We start from the raw sequence: 19451 nt of genomic DNA on the forward strand, positions 1-19451 counted from the left end.
GTTGCGGTGTGTTGGTATGTAGCTCCGGCGTTGATTAAACCAAACGGCATAACCGTATAGCAATAGGTTCCCTAATGAGTGACGAAGGCGGTCTTATGCATGTCCTCTAAGGCCATCTTGATCTGGTTATATCCTGCGTATCCATCCATGAAGGATAGCAACGCGTGATCCGCCGTATTATCCACTAATATGTCGATATGTGGTAGAGGAAAGTCATCCTTAGGACTTGCTTTGTTTAAGTCTCTAAAGTCAACACAAACACGGATTCTCCCATCCTTTTTGGGTACGGGTACTATGTTAGCTACCCAGTCTGAGTACTCAGAAACTTTGATGAACCCGGCTTTGAATTGTTTATCGACTTCTTCCTTGATCTTGAGAGCCCATTCTGTCCTCATTCGACGAAGCTTATGTTTCACGGGTTTGAAACCTAGTTTGATTGGGATTCTATGCTTTACGATGTCCCTGTCGATCCCTGGCATATCTTTGTAGGACCAAGCAAAAACGTCTTTGAACTCGTGCATGAGGTCTATAAAATTGGCCCTTTCGGTGGGGCTCAGGGTTGTCCCTATCCTAAGTTCTTGGAGTTCTAGTTCTGTTCCTACGTTCATGGGTTCAGTATTCTCTATCACTGGTCCCCCTTCCCCCTCTTGTAGTATTTCTTTGGCTATGTAGGGAGGTATTTCGATTGAGTCAGGGTCTGGGTCATTCTCATTATCATCGTAAACAGAATTGCATTCAAGATAACACAAAGAGTAAGCAGAACTTGATTTATTCATATTAATATTTGAGAAAAGTTGAAACAAAGAAGCCATCTGATCTGTGGTCAGTGGCAGTAAAGGGACAGCGGTTGGGACATTTCCCGAACTACTGTTGTTATTTGACATTAAGCTAGGAGAAACGAGGGGAGTGGGAACGATGACAGGAGGAGACTCTCTAGGAACTTCTCTAGACTCCGACTCTGACTCCGACTCTGACTCGAATTCATCGCCTTCTGGTTCTCTTTTGAACATCTCTCCTTCTCCAGCAGTGAGCTTGAAGAGTCTTCCTTGATTGTTTGTCCACTTGATTGATTTTCTCCATCCTTTCTGCTGATTGATGTTGGTTTATGTGTCTAGTGTGGTAATGATCTCGTCTATGATGCCTTCGGCGCTCTTGATTAAAGGAAGATCTTGGAGGTAGACATCTTCCTCGCTATCCGTCCATATCCCATTGATCACCTCTTCTTTTGGGGAGATAAGATGTGAGCAGTCTAAGGTAGATTCATCATTTGTAATCACTAGAATTCCAAGAGGATTCTGAGTGTTGTTAGGCTTACCTCCAAGTGGTATTGGTAGGCGACCGTCTTCAATCATATCTTAAAATACATTTTTCAGTTTGTAGCATTTTTCTGTGTCATGTCCCTTACCTCTATGGTATTCGCAGTACGAATTCTCTTCCCAGAACTTGGCTTTCTTTTCTGGTTCGGGTGTAGGGCCTATGGGTTGAAGTTTACCCAGCTTTATCAACCTCTTTAGAGAGTTGGAATATGTGTCCCCTAAATTTGTGAACTTCCTTGGAAGGGTACTCTTCTTAGATGGCTCGAGGAGGTTAACTTCGTCAGTATTGCTAGTAGAGCCGTAAGAACGACTTGTTGAACCTTGATATCCACGACCTATTGTTTTGGACAAGAGCCCTTTGCGGATGTCATCCTCGATCCTCGTCCCTAGTAAGGTCAAATCTTTGAAGGTCTTGATGTTTTGATACCTCAAATGATTTGCATAGATGGGCTTTAGGTTCTCTACGAATTTCTCTACGAGGGTAGCTTCATCCGGACGTTCAACAAGTTGAGTACTAGTTTCCTCCACCGACTTAGGAAGTCGGTGAAACCTTCTTTGTCATTTTGGGTAAGAACCTCTAAAGTGCACATGTTGACTTGGATTTCAGCATTATCCGCATATTGTTTAGCAAACTCGATTGCGGCATCGTCCCAGGTAGCGATTTTCTTGTGTTCTAGCGAATAGAACCATTGCTTTGGGATGGTGTCAAGAGATGAAGGAAAGATCCTTAAGAACATATCGGGTTTAATGCCTTTGATAGACATGTAATCCTTGAAAGCACAGATATGGTTCAAAGGGTTTTCATGCCCCTTGAATTTAGGGATATCCGTCATGTTGAAGTTAGTTGGCAATTTGGAACTTACGGCCTCATATTTGCGATTGTTCTCCCTATAAATGTCATGTCCTTTGAGATACATCAATTGTTCCTCCAAGTATTGGAGTCGTTTCTCAGCTGCAGTCATACCTATGGGAGGGTTTTCGTCACTGAAGTTGTTCACGAAGTCATCAGCCATCTCACTTTCTCGAGGAGGTATCCTCGTTTCCACGGCATATATTCGGCCCTCAATGGTGTCAAGGCGATCATACATTTGGTCTTGAGTAACTTGGAGACGAGCTAGCACGGCTAGGATTTGATCATTACCATTTTGGAGTTGGTTAAAGTTCACGTCGCTTGTTTCAGGCATCTTGGAAACTAAATAAGAGATCGACGACGAATCAAAACACGATCGACCATTCTAGCACACTTACTCGAAAAGAATTGTTTTGACTCGTGAAGTGGGAGTGTGCCACTTGTGTCAAGTGAGTTTTGGGGAAATGACAAAGTTTGAAAAATGTTGGTCCTAGTAAACTTTAGTGTAGTTGTAGGAGTGGACTCGAAGTGAGGTTTTGAAATGGGTTTTAAGGCCCGAATTTTGACTCCACAATTGGATAGAGTTTCGACTTGTTTTGTGCTAATATTAGGCCAATATTTCGAAATTTTACATTTTAAAGAAGGATTTTGAATTTACAAAAAACGTCATGGTTTTATTTAGAAAAAAGGTGATCACGTATATACATACAGGCATTATAACGGGATGCTGAGTGCATTTAAATGGGTTTTGGTTTAAAGGGTGGGTTGCCATACCGAACAATCAAACCCAAAGTCTGTGGAGAGGCTCGTACCAAACAGGAGTAAGGCCGATTCCTAGTCCATTTCCTCAAGTAGTGAAAGTCCTTGATACAAACAAGAGTAAGTACCATGGTATGGATGACGTCAATCGCTATCCATCCTTAGGCCCAAATAAGAATTAGGACCGTTTAGACGGGACGATTGGTCGAATGGGTTGGGTTGGGCCTAGGAAGACCAAATGAAACGATCTAGGAAGACCGAGTTATGAAAGCCGACAATTGTCTTGTACAAACTATTCCCTAACCTTGTTCAAGTTTCACCCTTTTGGCTACACGTAAGTGTATTAATCCCCAGCGGAGTTGCCAAACTGTGGACAATAGGCCCACGGGGGCGCTTGGGAAAACAAGCGTTTGCATTTGTGGGGTCGCCACCAATTTATTGTGGAAAATTGGAAACCGTTCGAATACCTCGTGTCATGTCAAGACACAAAGTAGTGACATGAACACCAAGAACTCGTTACCCTTAGCATTCTATGTCTAGAATGACTCTCGTGGATGCCAATAAACACGGATGTTCACAGAGATCTGGAGTAAGGGGTGAGGGTACGTATTAGGAAGCTCTTTTGATCGAACACCTAATCCCGCCCGCCTCGATAGCGGCCTCTACTAATGATTAGGAAAAATCGTCTATACTTGACATGTTGTCGGTTATATGCATGCAATGCAACATCCATAGATTAATCCTAGCATGTGAGAATTAACTAAGTCGGTAAACACGTGATTTAACATGCAATTGGGTCGAAGTAGGAATTTAGATTGATTACATGTGAACGCATACAAACAATAAAATAATAAAAATACAATAATTACAATGGGATTAAATGATTTATGTCGAAAATATATTTAAAACGGATGGTTTGAGAAAGAATAAATGAATGAATTAACGAACAGGAATTAGGGTGATAATACGATTATTAGTTAATTAAACACGTAAACTAATAACTAAGTCAAAGCAACACGGGAGTTCAGGGACAGAAATCAACCAGGAACAGGCGCAGCAGAGCTGCGTCCCTTGGAAGAGGCGCAGCAGTTGCTGCGTCTGTTCCTTGGCTCAGTTCTGGCTGTGAAGCCGGAATTGCAAGCTGTTAGCATTCGTTGGTGATTTTAATGGTGGATTATGAACAATTGAATCGGACGAAAGTGATTAGCAGGTTATTTACATATGATTAATGGTCATAAAAGCGATAAACATGACTCAAATTAATTAGAAGAAATATTTACAAGATTAATAAGGTTAATTAATTACAAATTAATAAACTAAACAAACTAATTAGACTAAACAGGCTATTAATGATGGATTAATGACGGTGACGATAAATAAAAGGTGAGAAATATATCAACGATCGAATTCCAGAGACTCAATATTAATGAATCGAACCTCTAAAACCCGGATTGACTTTAATGATGAAAACCCGCAAATATGGATTATAAGGGATTTAAGTCGGGATTTATGATGAATTAATAATAATGACGATTAATAATATATTACATGTTGGAATTATCATATTCGAATTAGTATGTTGAAGAAACGATGAACAATTAAAGACAAAGCAAAAACAAATGAATTAACAAAAGACGAAGGAAGAAGAAAGGAAGCAGAGGCTGCGGCGGCCTCACGAAGAAGAGGTGCAAAGCATGCTGCGTCCCTTCAAGAGGCGCGCAGCGATTCTTTGTGTCCTTTCTCGACGGTCATCTTCTGGTAATTCGTAAAAAAGGATTTAAAGCATGGTTTTAGAAATCGGTTTTAGAGATACTTTCGACATAAACCTTACATTATTGATACAAAAATAAACAACAATAAATGAAATAGAGATTTACACCCTCAGACTTACATGTTTGACGAAACGAGATAAACTAAGTTAACGTTTAGTGATGCTCGACTCGAATGTAGACGAAAGTGCCCTCGTAAGAGGAAAACGAACAAGATTGATTAAAGTTGATTATGGTGGAGTTGTTCAAATTGGTCGGTCATGCAAAACGAGGCTGGTACTCAGAAAGATCCGAGATTACGTGGTCAAAAGTTCAAGCACGTAGACGCCAAAAAGTAAGAACGTGGTCTAGAATGCAAAGGGAGAAGAGAATGGCAGACACTCGCGTGAGAAATATGTGAGACCGAAGGTCTCTATTTATACTAATCACGTGGAGGAAGTAGGGTTTTCGGAGAAACTTTGGAAGTGAATCTCGAAAAGATATGAAAAGATACGAAAAATACGCATAAAAGGACTTGGGAAGAGGCGCAGCAGGCACTGCGTCTCTTGGAAGAGGCGCAGCACTTGCTGCGTCCTTTCCCAAGTGGTTTCCTCCTGCGGAAGAAAGATTTCCGTGTTTTGGTTATGGAATAAAGGATTAATCTTGTTTTCCTTAATATTTTGTGTGAATATTACAGGAAATTATTTACCAGAGATTAAACTATTGCAAAATATGGAATAGAAATATCCGGAATATTCCAGAACATTCTGACTCGGTTTTAGAAAATGAAGACGGTTTTGACCCGGACTCCAAATGTACTCTAATTACTGCCAAAACGACCGTATCGGCACGTAGATAACAATTAAGAGGTAGACACAAGTGTTTAATCGATCACTTGACGATAAACTTACGAACGGTCACAAATCGTTCCGCGTACCAAACATGCGGCCCAATCATCACCGGGTGGTTTGTGGGAGGTGCAGAAATGAGGTATCTATAACGATTCTTATTAAACCTAAAAGCGAAATAAAACAAAAAGCCCGAGCCCAATAGCAATTCAACTCGATCGAGTAGTTTAAAACAACTCGATCGAGCAAAACTGAACTCAAACCACTCGATCGACCAGAAAATATACTCGATCGAGTAAACCCTAAATAGACACTGTTCGATCGACTAAAATAAGCACTCGATCGACCTATTATTCCATCCAAAACCACTCGATCGACCTATAAAGCATTCGATCGAGTAATATCTGACTTCAACAGCTCATAACTTCGTTAGTTTCAGCTTTGACTTGTCTTTTTAGCTCCCGAAATGGCTTCACGCATCCCAAGACAGCTACATCTCCGCTCCAAAATCACTCTTCCTCTAAATGCATGCAAAACGGACGGTAAAAGGCTTGATTTCACTACTTTTAGGTCCATTCCTTCAAATAGAACAAAATAAACCAAAGTAGCATATTCGGGGCATTTCGTAGCATAAAACTACGATAATAGCATAGAAATACGTGCATAAAGAGTCCTAAAAGGACTATATAAAATGCACATATCAAATCTCCCCAAACCAAACCTTTACTCGTCCTCGAGTAAACTAAATGCAAACTAATGGAATGGAAAAGATAACTCAGAGCTAACTACAAATGCCCACTTAAACCAATTTAATGTAAGCAAACTAACACTTATAGCAAACAGTCAAATGCAAACGAGTTATAGGATGTTCATAATAAAGCTGAACCGTCGACCTTGCAAGACCTACAAAATCGGACTCTCACGGGTTAGTCTTCTCTCAGGAAGAAAAGGGTAAGCATATGAATGTAAGGGAGAAAGAAATATAGTCGCTCACCTAAACTACGACCCACATAAACATGCATGCAACTGATATGATAGACAATTCTAGCTACCGTACACACATTCCAACCAAACAAGGTCTATCACAGCCGAGGGCTTACAAAAATATGGTAAAGTGAGGCAATGGGTAAGAAAAGGCAAAACATTTAAGGGAATGTGGAGGTATAGGCGGCCAAGCTAGTACCTAAACAAAACCAAATAACAACATCCAATTCCAACTCAATTATAGAATTAAGCACGGTGCCCTCCAATTGGCATAAAACTCACCAAACCGAACTGAAAGTACTCCTCAATAAATATAAATAAAGCATAGGAGCAGAAACCGTCTCATCAAACAACATCTTTTTTTTCCTTTTCTTTCGGTTTCCTTTTCTTTTTTCACATTTTTTTTTCTTATTTTTTTTCATTTTTTTTTCAATTCATTTTTTTTCAATTTTTTTTTTTCAATCTTCTTTTCTCATCCTCCTTTTTTCTTCATTAAATACCAACTCCAGATCAATGGACACAAGCCAAACTTGGCACAATGAGATATATACCGTAAAAACATACACTAACTAGCTTGACAAGGCATGCTAAATTTGGAATGTAGTTAAGGGTCAATAGGCAAATTTGGCTAATGTGGAGTTAAATGGGTAAAAATGAAAGAAAAGGAAATTGTAAGCGCCTCCCAGCATGTGACACCAACCACTAACCCGAATGTATGCAGGCAAAAAGCAATTGAATTTCATATACGTGCAAATTAATGAACATGTTATGCAAGGAGTAACTACTCACAATCCTACATGAAACCCGTCACAAATGACACCAGTTTATTAAGCTCTAATTCCTTAGAATTTATAAGTAGTTTGCCAAAATTATCAGGTCAAGTCTATTCGTTCAGCTAAATTTCAACATTAACTCGTAGATATGCAAAATGACAAAGCTAAAAAGATATTAATCTATGCAAGGCTTAAGCAAAAAGGACAAATATAGTGCAATTTCATCATCGAAATCGACCGTTCCGACTCAACCTACATGCTAAAATAAACGTGAAATTTTTTGAGATTTTCTGATTTTTTTTTAAATTTTTATGGGATTTATGGGATTTTTGAATTTTGAAAATACATACAGAAATTAAACGTGATAACAGAAATGTAATAAAAACAATATGCAGACACAGATATGGATGCATAACCTCCCCAAACCAAACTGTACAATGCCCTCATTGTACCAAAACATGGAAAGGAAATGCAAACTAAAAGAGAAAGAGTGTAGATGCGGAAAGCTTACAAGATAACGCGAAGAAGGGACCTCCCCAAACCAGCCAACAACGTGGGAGGTCGCAAAACAGCTGCCAAAACATCGTCACAGGAAGCTAATCCAAGCAATGGGCATCCAAAGGTACTCGATCGAAGAAGAATAGTGGTAGATCGAGTTACTTCTCCTTGGCAGGTACTCGATCGAGTAGCATAAATGCTCGATCGAAGACTTCTCTCTTTGCAGGTACTCGATCGAGTAGATTCAATAGCAAAAGGGTTCGATCGAGTACAAAAAGTACTCGATCGAGCCATCCTTAATAAATTCCTACAAAGACGCAATAAAAACAGCCCGCAAAACTAACAAAGCAAGCATAACTGATATAGTCTATAGTACGAAGACCAATTATTACATGCACGACTAAAAGAAATGTTTGAAAAACAACTAAAAATAAAAAAAACTCTCCGGGTTGCCTCCCGGTCAGCGCTAGTTTCAGACAGGTCCCAGCTCGACCTTCTTTTCCATCCAGCTACTCCAATCAGTCACAATCAAAACAACTCAAAGCTCTTAGCATGAGATCATATATCTGCGCATGCGCTACACAAGAGCATAAGTAGCACCATAATATAAAAATAAAATAGGAAATTGAAATGTGCAACCGTTTAAGCCTAATAAATTTCCTATGACAGCTTCTAAATTTGTCTACAAAATATAGGAGCTCGGGAGCAATTAATAATAATCTAGGGAAGCGTTTCAGATTAACAAAATTGAGATGACAAGAACGGTGAAAAACAGTTAAATTATTTGACCGACTGGGAGGGGGTATAGCATTAAAAGAAAAAACACAAGTCATACGAGGTAGCTTACTATTAATATTAACAACAATAAAATTATCGCTAACTACCTCAGGTGGGTTGCTCTCACAGTCGGAATCATTGACAAAAGAATATATTACCTCATCCGTGCTATGAGCAATTACCGACTCAGCTGTCTTCTCGTCACCCTCCTCAGTGGATTCCGTCCCGTAAATCGCAGCCTCTAGCGCATCCAGCTCGGCTTTGAAAAGGGGAGATTCACCGTAACCATTATCATCATCAAAATCGTCATCTAGAACGAACCCAAGTGACGTTGCATTGCTCTCTCTGGCCAAATCAGTCGATCGAGTAGAATTATTACTCGATCGAAGGCTTCCTTCCTGATTTTCACTCGATCGAGCACATTGAACTGCTCAATCGAACGTTTTCTCTGGAAATCCACTCGATCGAGCACTATTACTAGCTCGATCGAGTGATCTTTGTAGTGCATCGTAGAAATCTTCATAACGCTTCATTTTCGGATAGATCTTCGTAATCCGAGTCATCCAAATCATTAATAGCGCTAGGCAACTCGGGTCCTTCATGGGAAAGACCACTCTCGGTGTAGGTAAAGTATACTTTCTCTTGTTGCCTACTATTTGACTCAGCAGCTAGCTGAGCTAATTGAGACTCCAGCTCAATGAGTTGAGCTTCTTTACGTCTATCATCTTCTTGCACTCGGAATACAAGTGCCTTCATCAAAGACTTCAGCTCAGCAATCTCTTCTTTCCGTTCATCAGGAGGAGGAGCTTGTTGTTGCGATGGCCAGACAACGGGATGTGGCGGCACAACTACAACGGGATGGCTAGCTCGTCTACGGTGCTTGAACGCGTAGACCTCGTCGTTCTCTGCCATGCAAATAGCTGCATTGTGCCCAGTAGCACCACATATCCCACAGTAAATCACCTGCTGTTCCATATAATGGAACATAGGTGACGGGTCAAAGGTACTCAAGCCTTCCCTTTGACGATCTTTTACCTAGAACTGTCTAGGTAGGACCTGTAGGACCTATCAAAACAGCACTAAAGAAAAATATTAGAACGGCCTCAAGGGAAAAAGTCTCTTGAGGCTAAAAATAGAAAAAAATAAACAAGCCAATAAATAGTTGCCTCCCCGGCAACGGCGCCAAAATTTGATACCGTCGTCAGGTACCAAAAATAAAATACCTAGTTACACTAACAGAAGATAGCAGTAAGTAGGGTCGATCTCCACAGGGAGGCGGTCACTATCTACTTGTCTATTCGGTCTGTCTAAGGTCACATGATGGGGGGTTTGAATTGTTTTGACTAAACTAATAAGATTAAGCAAGAGAAAAGGAATAAGAGAAATTAACAAGGAAAAGAGAGGGAACTAGGATTTCGGGTCATCAATGAACGTCAATTAATCGCAGTTAAGGTCACAGATTGGTCAATGTGCCAGTCTAAGGGGCATTGAATATCTCCTTCCGGTCTCAATTCGCCCTAAAGCACAAATAGCTTAGCTTCCGCCCTCACTACGGTGCCCTAATGTTTGCTACGAGTCTCACCCTTTCCAACCTTCCGGTCCAGGTCAGGGTTTACTACGATAAAATGCCTAATTGCGTCGACTCAATTAGACAGAAATAATTAATTGTACCGATTAACAACATAGACTTAAACAACAATGACAAATCTATAAGCTAAATAGCAATTAACAACAGTCCATCGAATCACCTAACCCTAGCAAGAGAAATTAGCTAGACATAAATAAAGAAAGAGTAAAATCAAGAGAAAGAGGAATAAACATTAAGTAAAAGATAGAAAAGGGAAAAGGGAATAAAGCGTTACAGAGAAAAGCATCCGGGATGAAGAGAATGAAAAGAATGTATAACTGTGAAAGATCAAAAGCAGTCCAAGAACTGTTTCCCCCGGTCCCTTAAATGTGTTTGTCGTCGTCCTATTTATAGAGGAGACGATTCTTATTAAACCTAAAAGCAAAATAAAACAAAAAGCCCGAGCCCAATAACAATTCCACTCGATCGAGCAAAACTGAACTCAAACCACTCGATCGACCAGAAAATATACTTGATCGAGTAAACCCTAAATATACACTGTTCGATCGACTAAAATAAGCACTCGATCGACCTATTATTCCATCCAAAACCACTCGATCGACCTATAAAGCATTCAATCGAGTGATATCTGACTTCAGCAGCTCATAACTTCGTTAGTTTCAGCTTTGACTTGTCTTTTTAGCTCCCGAAATGGCTTCACGCATCCCAAGACAGCTACATCTCTGCTCCAAAATCACTCTTCCTCTAAATGCATGCAAAACGGGCGGTAAAAGGCTTGATTTCACTACTTTTAGGTCCATTCCTGCAAATAGAACAAAACAAACCAAAGTAGCATATTCGGGGCATTTCGTAGCATAAAACTATGATAATAGCATAGAAATACGTGCATAAAGAGGCCTAAAAGGACTATATAAAATGCACGTATCAATTAGTAAAGAAGTCTACTTAGTTTAGTGTTTGGTCATGCTTACGTTTCTTGATACAAATTATTTGATGAAGGCTATGAGTGAGAGGAACAAGGCGAACATTTCAAAGAAAACGACTGTCTTTTACGGCTCCCGAGGTGGTTATAGATTGGTTAAGAATAAACTTGTAAGTATATAATTCTTATAATATTATATATGTTCATAGTAATCATACATATTTTGAGAGGACATCAATGTGATGAATGAATTGTAGGCAAAGCTTGGAAAATTCAGTCGTCACGACGCTTGGGTGGAAGGTCACACTCCTAAGAATGGAAAGACGCAAACTGAATATGATAAGGACATCAAAGAGAAAATTGTAAGTTTGAATAAATATGTCACCCCTACCGCTGGTGGTCGGAGTTATATAATTGTGAGTTGCTTAATGGTTTTATGTGTATGTAGAGGATCTGTGAGAAGGAGGTACAAGAAGGAAAATGGAAGCCTGATGGACGTGATGAAATTCTTGCTAGGGCAATCGGCAAAGCAGAGCATCCAGGTCGTGTGAGAGGGGTATCGACGCATGTTGGTATCACTAAGTATTTTGGGAAAACTACTCGAAGTGGTGATGATTCCAAGAAGGTAATCAATAAATACTGTATTTGAACCAACGCAATTTATAACTATATATGCTGACATTAATTTCTACTACACAGCTACAGAAAATAGCCAGGTTGATGATGAGAATGTTGAAACTGGGGAAAAGCCATCCGAAAAAGAGTTGGATATGGTTCAAGAAATTATAAAGGAGGAGGAGGAGGAGGAGGATGAGGAGGAGGAGGAAAAAGAGGTAATAATATTTATGTCTTTTATATATATACAATGTGTTATATGATTTGGAAAATCAGTACGTGTTATATGGACAAGTGTTAATGTACAGAAGGAAGCCGGGGAGGACATGGCAAGGGAGAAGGAAATGGCAAAGGAGACTGAGGTGGGAGCCGAGGATCGATATCAGGCAGTTGAAGAGGAAGAGGAAACTAGGAAGACCGTGACACATGATGGGATTGTGGTTGTTGATGATCAGACATTCTTCTCTACACCGAAAAAGGTAATAGCTCCTAGTTTATAATTATTCATCTCAGTACACGTTTTTTACTTATGAAATTTATTAAAGGTAGTGAATATATGTGTACTAATTGATTAAAGCTGTCGTGAAGGGCGATTGCAAGGTGGCTTGTCGTCTGTTCTATTTACAGGGGAAACAGAAAGTTGCTGTTGCCAGGGGATACGTGTTCGCTTACGACCGGCTTCAACAAGTTAAGGTTCATGGTATACCCCTTCGTCACAATTGCAGGAAAGTGGAAGTGTCCCAATTATATAAAGACGAGTATGGGGAAGTAAAAGTACCATTTCCTAATGAGGAGATCACTTATTTAAAAGAAGCCTAAGTTCTGATGTACAATGGCCTAACAACCTCATCAATGTTGTCATCCTCGAGGTACCTATACGCAGACGTTAATTTGTTGAACCATATAGTATATATGTTTATGTTTTGATGATGTCAAGAGTGCTTTATATTTTATATACTCGTTGCCCGTAATTGTTTGTTTAGTCTTTTAGATTAGACTTATTCATTACAAGCAATTAAGAAGATTTGTGATGGAAGTATATATCGTGATCAAGCCTCAGTCAAAGATCAAGATTATGAAAGAATTATTCAAGCATTATGAGAAGACGAAGGTCGTCTAAAGATTAATCAAGCTTGGATGATGAAGTGGCCTATGCTCGAAGATCTCCTACGAAGATTAGAATAGTATAGGTGATTATCTCGTAATGATAACATAAGAATGAATTTCTTATACTAGCAAAGTTATAGCTTAACAGCTATAACATTACTTGTAAAAGAGCTCAATATTATAGCTCTTCTACTATAACATTGAGATGCAGAGTTTATACTACACGACTTAAAATGTTTTCAAAATTGTTTTTGAAAATTGTTTTTGTTTCTTTTAAATGTTTTAGCAAATAGTATTTATTTAATGAGGAAGCCCATATTCATATTGAGTGTGGATTTATTTTAATCTTATAATTAGTATTTATGTTGGGTCAACTTATGAGTTGAGTCATATTACTAATTAGGGTTTCTAATACTATCCACTCTTAAACCCTAAATCTAACCTATTGCCATGCTAAGGTTTTCATGAAAAACAAGGCATATGAGCCGTGTGGACTCTCGTGTAAACCTAATGATATAAGTTGATTATTGTTAAGATTTTTTCTCTAGAATTATCTTAACATATCTTTTATATTTAGCATGATATGGTTATATATGATAAGAATATTTTTGTTATAAAATTTTATCATATCTTAAGATTTAAAGAAAAGATAATAGAAGAATAATTGATAAAATTATCTTTTGAATATTCTCTATTATTTCCTAAAGATTTTAAGGAAAGAAATAATAAGATATGATTTGTTTACATAACATATATTTCGGCCTTGTAGGGTTTAAGGAAAATATATTAAGTATATATTTGATTTGATTATCTTATATTTATCCTATATCTTTTCTAAGAGATTGCTTAAATAAAATAAGAAAAGTTGTTATGATTTTTCCTTATTGTTTCGTCATATCTAGGGAACTAAGGAAAGAATATTAGGTGAATATATGATAAGATAATCTATTAACAAATTATATCTTTTTCTAAGATTTTATGGATAAAAATAATAAGATATGATTCTATTTCCATATCTTATTATTTCGGCCTCTAGGGTTTTGAGAAAACCGAGTGCCATGCTTCCTCCTTTGCTATAAATACTTTACTCTTTGCTATATTCAATAGTAAGACCTTTGAGCATAAGTTTAATTTATTTCAAAAAGCAAAACCGTGTTTTAAAGTAAGAAAACTGTTTTGTTATTTTTCGAAAAAGGTCGTGTATTTTATAAACTCGTGCATTCGTTCTTTCGTTATCGTTATAAGATAATAGTGCTTAATTGATTTCTTACTCGTTCATTAACGTGAACTTTTAGTAGAATCATTAGTGCTTTATTATTAGCGTAAGTTAGTCACTCGAGTATTTAACGGTACTCATTGAGTTACAACTAGAGTTAGTTGTACGAGTTGGGTTAGTAAATTTGTAATCCGGAGAAAGGTACTAAATTTATTAATCGAGAATAGTGGATGTAGGTTTCGACTTGTGAAACTGAACCACTTCAAAAATCCGTGTGGATAATTCGATTTGTGTGTGTAAAGAAGACTACGAAAAAGAATGAGAGAGAAAGTTAGAGAGAGGAATTTCTCCTAATTCCTAGGGTTTTTCTTATTCTGTTGCAATGGCACGAATAAGAAAATTCAACAATAATCCTTCACAATCTTCTGGTAATAAATCAAAAAATAATAATTCAATTAATATTAATACTAAAGGGAAAGGTAAATTGATTTCTCGTCATATCAAATTCTCTTCTCAGGACTTTGAACAGGATTTAGATTAGATAGTTGAGGAAGAGGAATTGGAGGAGGTCATTCCGGAACCGGAGAAGTCAAGGGAGGAAGTTTTGCAGCCTTTACCTCGCCTCGTCACGGAGGATGTGGCTGGTGAGATTTCCTTTTGGTCTACTTCCATTTTTTGTTACATCTTGGGTGCAAATCCACCTAGTAATGTCATCAGTGGGTTTGTTAAGAGGGTGTGGCCGTCTAATGGGGTAGACAAGGTTTCTTTTCTTCCAAGTGGGATTTTCCTTGTAAGGTTTAAGACTGCAGAACAGCAGCAGGCGGTGTTGAAAAATGGTCATTTGATTTTTGATAATAAGCCTGTAATCATCAAAGAGTGGAAACCTAAATCGGAATTGATTAAACATGATGTCTCTAGGATTCCCCTTTGGATGAAGATTTATGGTTTAGATATCAAATTCTGGGGTGAGACTTGTTTGAAAAAGATTTGTGGTAGTGTGGGACAATTCATTAAGTGTGATGTTCCTATGGCACAGAGGGATTTCATGGGATATGCTAGGATTATGGTGGAGGTTCAAATTGGCCAGTAATTTCCCAATGAAATTTGTTTCATTGATGAGAATGATAAGGTTCATGGGGTACATGTAGTATATGACTGGCTGCCTACTCTATGCACCTCTTGTAAAGGAATGGGCCATACTGCTGAGATTTGCAGGAAAGGGGGACCTAAGACCAGGAAGGTATGGAAACAAAAAGCTCCTCTCCCTGGAAAAGCAGTCCAACCTAAGCCTGCACAGCCAAAGAAAATGACTCAGATGCAACCAAAAGTTACTGCAGGGGTACCTCTAAAGCAACTAGATGTTCATCTTGGGACGCAACCTAGGGTTCTACAGACTCCCGGTGTGCAGAGGAGCAGTCCTGCAATTGGGTCTAGGATTCCTGAGGTGGAACAATCTGTGCCTAGAAGGTTTATAACACGGATGATGAGGGCAGGCACTGGAGACAGACGTTTATTCACACCTGGAGGGCTCTCCTTTATGGAGTCTTTAACCCTGTCCCTACAGAAGTCTAAGGCTGAGTTAATTGAAAGAGTGTTGTATGAGAAAGGAGAGTCCAATAATGTCCATTTTGATAATGGGTAGTTGTGGTTTCTGGAACATTAGGGGGATGAATAGTAGTAATAAACAGGATGAAATAAAATGGTTTTTGCAGTATAATAAAATTGGTCTATAAACTAAAATTAGGAGTAGGAATTGGAATAAGGTGAGATCTAATCTTTGTGAGGATTGGTCTATTTGCACCAACACCAGTCTTCATAAGGGAGGTAGAATTTGGCTAATATGGGACCCTACCATGTTTTCAGTCAATATTTTGGATGTGACTGCCCAATGCATACATGCTGAGGTTTATGATAAAATAAGGAGGAAGAGTTTTTGGTATACTATGGTTTATGGATTTAATCATAGTTCTGATAGAGAGGATCTTTGGCTTAGTCTGAGGGCTTACCATGGACAGGCCAGTGGCCCTTGGCTAGTGGTGGTAGGGGGGACTTCAATTCTATCATGGCTGTTGATGAAAGGATTGGGGGAGCACCAGTTCCTAGGGTAGAGATGAATGACATGATTGGGACTGTTCAGGATTGTGAGCTTTATGACCTGAAGAGTTATGGCTCATTTTACACCTGGAACAATAAACATGAGCATAAGGGGAAAATTTATAGTAGATTGGATAGAGTTTTAATTAATGAGGATTGGGCTCTTGAGTTCTCTGACAGCTATGCCACATTCCTGCCAGAGGGTCTTTTTGATCACTGTCCGTGTTTAATAAGTTTTGAAGGTACTAGAGTTAGGAGTGGAGCACCTTTCAGATACTATAACATGTGGTCAAGGGCCACAGATTTTGAAGGGATTGTTCACATAAGTTGGAAGGAAGAAGTACATGGCACTATAATGTTCAAATTAGTCACTAAACTTAAAAGATTAAAGAGTGAGTTGAAAAAATTGAATAGAGAGCAATTCAGTGACATTGAGAATCTTGCCAAAGTCATTGCCTTGTCTCTTACTCAGGTACAAATCCAGTTGAGAGCGGACCCCCTTAATGAGCAGCTCTGCTATGCTGAAAGAGAATGTGCTAAGGAAATGGAGTTCCTGGCAAGGGCTAGAACAGATTACCTCAAACAAAAATCCAAAATTATCTGGCTAAAGGAGGGAGATGAAAATACTTCCTTCTTTCACACTAGCATCAAGAGAAGGAGAGCTAGGAATAGAGTGTACCAAGTAAAAGACATGAGGGGGAACCTTTGCACTCAGCATGATGATGTTAAAGCTACGTTTGAAGAATACTATATCTCTTTATTGGGTTCCTCTAATCCAGTTAACCCTGTTAAGAGGTCAGTGGTGAGACATGGGAGGTGTCTGAATAGTAGCCATTGTAAGATTCTAATGGCTCCTGTGACTCATGAGGAGGTTACAAAAGCCATGTTTGATATTCCAGGCACCAAAGCTCCTGGACCTGATGGCTATTGTAGCCAGTTCTTCAAGGACTGTTGGGAGCTGTGGGGGGAGAGGTCACTGCTGCTGTTCAAAAAGTTTTTCAGACTGGGAAACTTTTAAAACAATACAACAATACTGTTATCACTTTGATTCCTAAAGTTGATGTGCCTGAGAATGTGAAGCAGTTTAGGCCTATTGCGTGTTGCAATACCCTTTATAAATGTCTCTCTAAAGTGATTTGTACAAGAATGGGGAGGATATTGCCTGATATAGTGAGTACTTCTCAGGGAGCATTTATCAAGGGAAGAGATATTGTGGGTAATAGATTGATATGTCAAGACCTCATTAGGTTATATAAGAGAAGATCTTGCTCTCCTCGAATGTTGATGAAATTAGATATGCAAAAGGCCTATGATTCCATTGAATGGTCTTTTGTGCAAGAGTTACTGCAGTATTTGGGCTTCCCTGAGTTAATGGTGACCATTATAATGCAATGTGTTACTACACCATCTTACTCAATTGCTCTAAATGGTGAAGTTTTTGGTTTCTTTAAAGGGAAGAGGGGCCTAAGGCAAGGTGATCCTTTGTCCCCTCTTCTGTTCAATCTTTGTCTTGATTATTTGAGCAGAATTCTTATGATTACTCAGAAGCATTGTAAGTTCAGATACCACCCTCTATGCAAAAGGATAGGGCTCTCTCATCTTTGCTTTGTAGATGACCTCATTCTTTTCTGCAAAGGTGAGAGGGCATCTATTGATCTACTGTTGAATGCTTTTCACTTCTTTTCTAAAGCATCAGGTTTAACTATGAATAGTGACAAATCGAATTTTTATTGTAATGGAATGGATGAGGATCTGATACAAAAAGTTGAGAGGATTACTGGCATTAAAAGGGGTGTTGTGCCTTTTAAGTAACTTGGAGTGACAGTATCTCCTAAGAGGCTTTCTGTATTGCATTGTGGTTGTTTGGTGGAGAAAGTGGTTAGCAGGATTGGAGGTATGGGGTCGAGACATCTATCCTATGCAGGTAGGGTTGTCATGATCAAAACTGTGTTTAGTGTTCTGCATAATTATTGGGCACGAATTTTCATTATCCCAAAAATGGTTATCAGAAAAATTGAGGCCATTTACAGGACTTTTCTTTGGCATGGTAAGGAGGCCAAGGCAAGCCCTGCACTGGTAGCCTGGGAGAAGATATGTATGCCTAAGAGGAAAGGAGGTCTAGGATTAAAACATTTGATACATTGGAATATGGCAGCTCTGGCTAAGTATATATGGTGGATTGAGCACAAGGAAGACCACCTATGGGTTAAATGGGTTTATGCTATTTATATTAAAAATAGCACTTGGAAAGATTATACACCTACTGCCAACACTAGTTGGGCTTGGAGGAAGATCTGCCAAGTCAAGAACCTGATGAAGGATTATGTTTTTGATTCTGCTTGCAGTATTCAGAGGGGTTATTCTGTTAGTCAGGGGTATAAGTGGCTTGTACCTGATGTTGAGGATATATGGTGGCATCCTTGGTCCACTAATAGTTGGGTGGTTCCTAAGCATGGCTTCATAGCTTGGGTCATGGCTCATTGGAAGTTGTTAACTCAGGATAGACTGCAACGTATGTCATTGTCACAAACAAATCAATACTTTCTGTGTGGGGTGGCTGCCGAAGATCACTCACATCTGTTTTTTCAATGTGTATACAATGAAATCTGCTGTAAACTTATTTCAGATTGGTGCAAAGTTCGACTACCAGTTCAGGATTGTGTGCAGTGGTTGATTTCTGCCAGGTACAGATCCTTAGGGATGAAACAGATCATTGGTGTCATTCTGACTTCTTTGGTCTATCACATCTGGATGTGCAGGAATGCAAGTTGTTGTGACCAAGTTCTGCTGAGGCCTGAAGTTCTTGTGATGAAGGTTAAAACTGATGTTATACTTAGGTTATCAAGATGTAATCTAGGCAGGAAAAGTGTAAGTGTAACTAAAGGGATGGAATCAATTAGTAGTACTTAAGGAAGTTAGTTACAACTATGCCTTAATATTGTATGTTGGAATTTTATGATCTTTAATGAAAAACTTACATTTACCCAAAAAAAAAAATTCCGTGTGTCTCTCTTTCTTTCGTTTATTTGCTTTGCTTTTGATTCGTTATTTAGTTAATTAGTTAAAGTTTAAATCAATAAACTTTAAATAATTAATTATACATTCACAATCAAAAAGGTTTTAATCCTCAATTCACCCCCCTCTTGAGTATTTTGGATCAATAGACTCTTCAATTAGTATCAAAGCCTCGTGCTCTTGATTGCCTAACCGCAAAGAGGCTGATCTATCTTTTTCTTATTTATCTTATCGTTTTATATTCCGCTACCTATCACGTGATAAATGGATTCCAAATACCTCAAGTGTCCTGTCTTTGATGGGAAGAATTATGGGTTATGGAAAAACATGATGACTTGAAA

General features: G+C 38.7%; 2 protein-coding genes across 2 annotated transcripts in view; both read left to right on the plus strand.

The window, feature by feature from the left end:
• Positions 1–15091, plus strand: part of LOC141639082 (uncharacterized) — a 34503-nt gene extending 19412 nt beyond the window's left edge. Inside the window, exon 3 of the mRNA XM_074448271.1 lies at positions 14543–15091. Within this exon, the coding sequence (XP_074304372.1) occupies positions 14543–15091 (549 nt within the window). The remainder of the gene's footprint in view (positions 1–14542) is intronic.
• A 972-nt stretch (positions 15092–16063) lies between these two features.
• Positions 16064–17113, plus strand: LOC141639083 (uncharacterized). Its single transcript, XM_074448272.1, has one exon. It carries the CDS (start codon positions 16064–16066, stop codon positions 17111–17113), a length of 1050 nt encoding a protein of 349 aa, XP_074304373.1.
• The last annotated feature ends 2338 nt before the right edge of the window (positions 17114–19451 follow it).

This window comes from Silene latifolia, unplaced genomic scaffold (genome assembly GCF_048544455.1).
Source record: "Silene latifolia isolate original U9 population unplaced genomic scaffold, ASM4854445v1 scaffold_273, whole genome shotgun sequence".
Taxonomy (NCBI): Eukaryota; Viridiplantae; Streptophyta; class Magnoliopsida; order Caryophyllales; family Caryophyllaceae; genus Silene; species Silene latifolia.

What these genes read in the sequence shown, in the direction of transcription:
- LOC141639083 (XM_074448272.1), top strand. Translation starts at nt 16,064, where the DNA reads ATGGCTGTTGATGAAAGGATTGGGGGAGCACCAGTTCCTAGGGTAGAG.